General features: G+C 42.8%; 1 protein-coding gene across 1 annotated transcript; it reads right to left on the reverse strand.

Annotated features, from left to right (window-relative positions):
• Window positions 1-1,063: 1,063 nt before the first annotated feature.
• Window positions 1,064-3,281, reverse strand: MELLADRAFT_111741 (uncharacterized protein; the record flags this gene model as incomplete). Its single annotated transcript, XM_007416162.1, has 4 exons — window positions 1,064-1,501; window positions 1,560-1,837; window positions 1,922-2,285; window positions 2,364-3,281. 4 exons carry the CDS (start codon window positions 3,279-3,281, stop codon window positions 1,064-1,066), a joined length of 1,998 nt encoding a protein of 665 aa, XP_007416224.1.
• Window positions 3,282-3,592: the final 311 nt, after the last annotated feature.

Here is a 3,592-nt window from a genome sequence, read left to right on the forward strand (position 1 = left end):
ATCGATTTCGCTTCAGGCTACCGTGAACATAGCTTTGAATGTGCTGATCTTCAACAAGCAAAGGACAAGTTTGAAACAATCAGACAAACATGCCCTCTGGTAACGATCCGACGTTTTTTTCGCAAAATCGATGCAGCGATGATGGATCTCTTGTAAGCAAACTTGATTTTGTCCTCATCTGCAGTTTTTCATTTACTTACATCAATCTCATTTCTCATAGGCACACTATGAAAGCACACCCCGGTCCAAACCCAAACGTCAAGTTATATACTTCTCACAGAACCGTTGCTCGCAACTCTGCAACCGATGCCAACCTTCTTTGATATTTTTTCTTCTTTTTTTTATATCTTTTTCAATTATTAACTTATCACTTCGACTTTTAGTCTCACTGATGGAGAAGGTACAAAAGCACCAGAAATTGTCTGTTTTCAATTTTTTGCTCGTAAATTACATTCTATGAAATAATACTACTATGTTGTAAAAATCATGAAAATTTGTAAGCCCTCAAATTGACTCGGCGAAAACAATTTCTGATAGCTTCCAATGGGAGGATTCCGAATCTGTGCTCGGATTCCAATTTGGATCAAAATTGTGACGTTGATAAGGTTTTTGGTCAAAATACCCGATTTCACGGTTTTAGACACTAGCCACTATACGTGGTAGGACAGTTCTGGAAGATTAAGAACAAGGAATTGTTTTATTCCTACACGTACTTTACAAGGTCACCCTAGTGCACCTTTCCTGTAACACACCTCTCGAGAAATGGAAAGACAACATGGAGACGATTTCCAAATAAGTTGGTGTAAAAGAATACACTCCACTTTATGAAGAAAAGAAAAGTTTCTTTGACAGAAAGGATCCCACATGTTCTCATACCAGAAGAAGAGGATTTCATTGGGATACGAGAGTGATGGGTTGGAAATATCAAAGGTATCATCGATCAAAGTGGATGCTCATCTTATGAACCGTACCCAGAAAACCAACAACTGCAAAACTTCAGTCATGTTGTATCAGATTATTAAAAATATTGAAAGTGTCATAATACATTTTGGGTTTTTAGAAATCAATAGGCCATATAATGTGATCGATTGCGACGTGCCAGATTCGGACATCCACCTTCCTCCTCGTAAATATCTATCAGATCATCGATCTTCTTATCAAAATCTAAAACCTTTGTAGGATTTAACAATTGAATGGCTGCTCTCCAAGGATCCCTTTGTCTTTTGCGTCCAGGGATTACAGGAACATCGCCTCTTTTACAGTTGTTGTAGAAATAATGATACTGTCTACGGCTTTGTACGTCCACAGGTTCACCCTCGATATAATGCTTTTTGAATAAATCTAGAAGGCCATCTTTTCCGATGTTCCAATGAACCACGAGTCTTGGGAGGCGATTCTGAAGAATATATCGCAGGTATTCCTTGTCCCATTTCTTGTATTCCGTGCTACCTGGCTCTATGTATGGCGCTGATGGTCGATGATATTCATAAACTTTATTGGTCTGAAAAATATGAGCATCAGACTTGTGAAAGGGTGGTTTGTTGATTGTCACGACCAACCTTCTGTCTGGCGTGTGGGTCGAAAGAATTACGCTCTTCTGGCTTTCCTGTCTGAGGACCCTGGGTATCATTTTGTGACGTTTGGTTGTGATCTACCTGTCTTTCATGGCATGTACTGGAATTCACCGGTTTAGCGTTTTCAGGGCTACTTGTCGTCGGGTCAAATATGGTCGGTTTCTGGTTTTTCTTTGTGCGTAAATGAGAGCTATTAAAAGGGTTCTGGGCTGCGCAACTTGATGACACTTGCTCTTCGTAGACCTGGTTAACTCTCGAAGAATCTTCGTTCGATAAGAAGTCGGATACATGAAGGCGGAAAAATGAACACGCAGGACAAATGTATGATTCAGGCTGTTTATACGTACCTTCATTTGTCAAGTTAGGCTCAAATTCTTTCTTGATATCCGGCTTGACTTCCTTTTGAGTATCATTCTTCTCGTCGTTTTGGATATCTGGCGTCGCTTCCTTTTGAATTTCAGGCGCCGCGTCCTTCTGGATTTCCGGCTTCACGTCCTTCTGTGTATCAAGGACTTTTGGACAAGCACCGACATCTTCACCGCTGTGGCTGGGAGAATTCCTCGCTGCGCTCGGCCCAGGAATATCAAAAGAAGATGTCTGCGAAGGCATACCAGGAGCATCAACATCTCCTTGAGAGATTTTCCCACATTTACTTGTTTCAGCGTGTTTTGACTTGCTCGGGGTATCAGATAGTGAGGATATATTGTGTGGCTGCAAGACAAAATAGTGTGAGCGGCTCTGGAGAGAAGCTATCAAAGTGAATTGGTATAGTAGGGAGAGATACCGCACCTGTGGTTCCACATGGGGCAAATGTTCGGGATTTTGATTGGCAGCTGAAGAAGTTCCCAATGTGCTTGCCTCTTTGAACGGATTAGATGGACCAGGAGTCGGAATTTGACCTAAGGATGGCAAACATTTTGAAATCGGTGTTGGCGAAGGAGTTGAGGCAGGACATGCGGGTTTAAAGCATTTACGCTTCTTGGACCTGGAAGGAAGACGATTGATGCGTCTTGCAATTCGCATCTCACGTTTCTGATTGTGCTCGGAGACTTTTTGAGAGGGATTTGCCTTGTCTGAGTCCTTACGGGCTGGGTCAGCTGAACCTAAGAGTGGGGAAACGGGCTCCCGATAAGTCTGTATCACTGTCTCGAGGTGGGCAAGAACTTCTTCCAATATCGCTTCCTCTTGACTTAATCTATTTTTCAAGGGCTGGAGGCTTGTTGGAAACATGCTTAAAATGAGCGTCCGGCAAGGTGAGATGTCGGTGGCCTGTCCAGCTGCTTCGAGTTTGGAGATCGCAGCGCGAATATTGACCATAAGATTCGGATCTTCCAGATTGGTACGACATTCATGGAATTGAGTCCAAGCTTCGTCGACTTGAAGTGGATTCGCAACTCCGTATCTTCGATAAAAATGTAGCCAGAGTGTACGCGCCGAACTTTGAAGAGCAGGGTTGCTGATTACCGTCTGACGGTCGAGCTCGTGTAGTTGCTCGATGATGATGTCATAAGCTTTACGATCCTTCGTCAAAATTTGATCGTCACTTTCTGTTGGTGCGTTCTCGATGGTGGGAACTGCAGTATCCGTGACGACTCCTAAAACGTCCTTCGCGTCAAGCAAAGCCTGAGTTCTGGTACGCCAAAGCATGTAAGACTTCTTGCTTAATCTTTGGGCAGGTACAGATACATAGACGTTGTCGGTGATCATGATGAGGTGGCAGCGGCAGCGAATGATGTTTTTGGGAATTAAGATTTAAATCTCTAGACTTGATTGTCGAAGTGGGTAAGAAGAAAACACTTTGAAGTGCAAAGCAAGAAAGGTGATAAAAGTTCACAAATCATCGATCGGATCATAAGTGCTGATCTTGTTACAAAGGGGAATGATTGCTTTCACTATGCCGCTGATTAAACCCCATTCAACTAGCTCAGTACAACATGCTGACTTGATCACCCAATCAATCACACACTTGTCTTCCAGTGTTCATCGGAAGAAGTGATAATTGCCCTTTTGTAAGGCTG

This window comes from Melampsora larici-populina (genome assembly GCF_000204055.1).
Source record: "Melampsora larici-populina 98AG31 unplaced genomic scaffold MELLAscaffold_57, whole genome shotgun sequence".
Taxonomy (NCBI): Eukaryota; Fungi; Basidiomycota; class Pucciniomycetes; order Pucciniales; family Melampsoraceae; genus Melampsora; species Melampsora laricis-populina.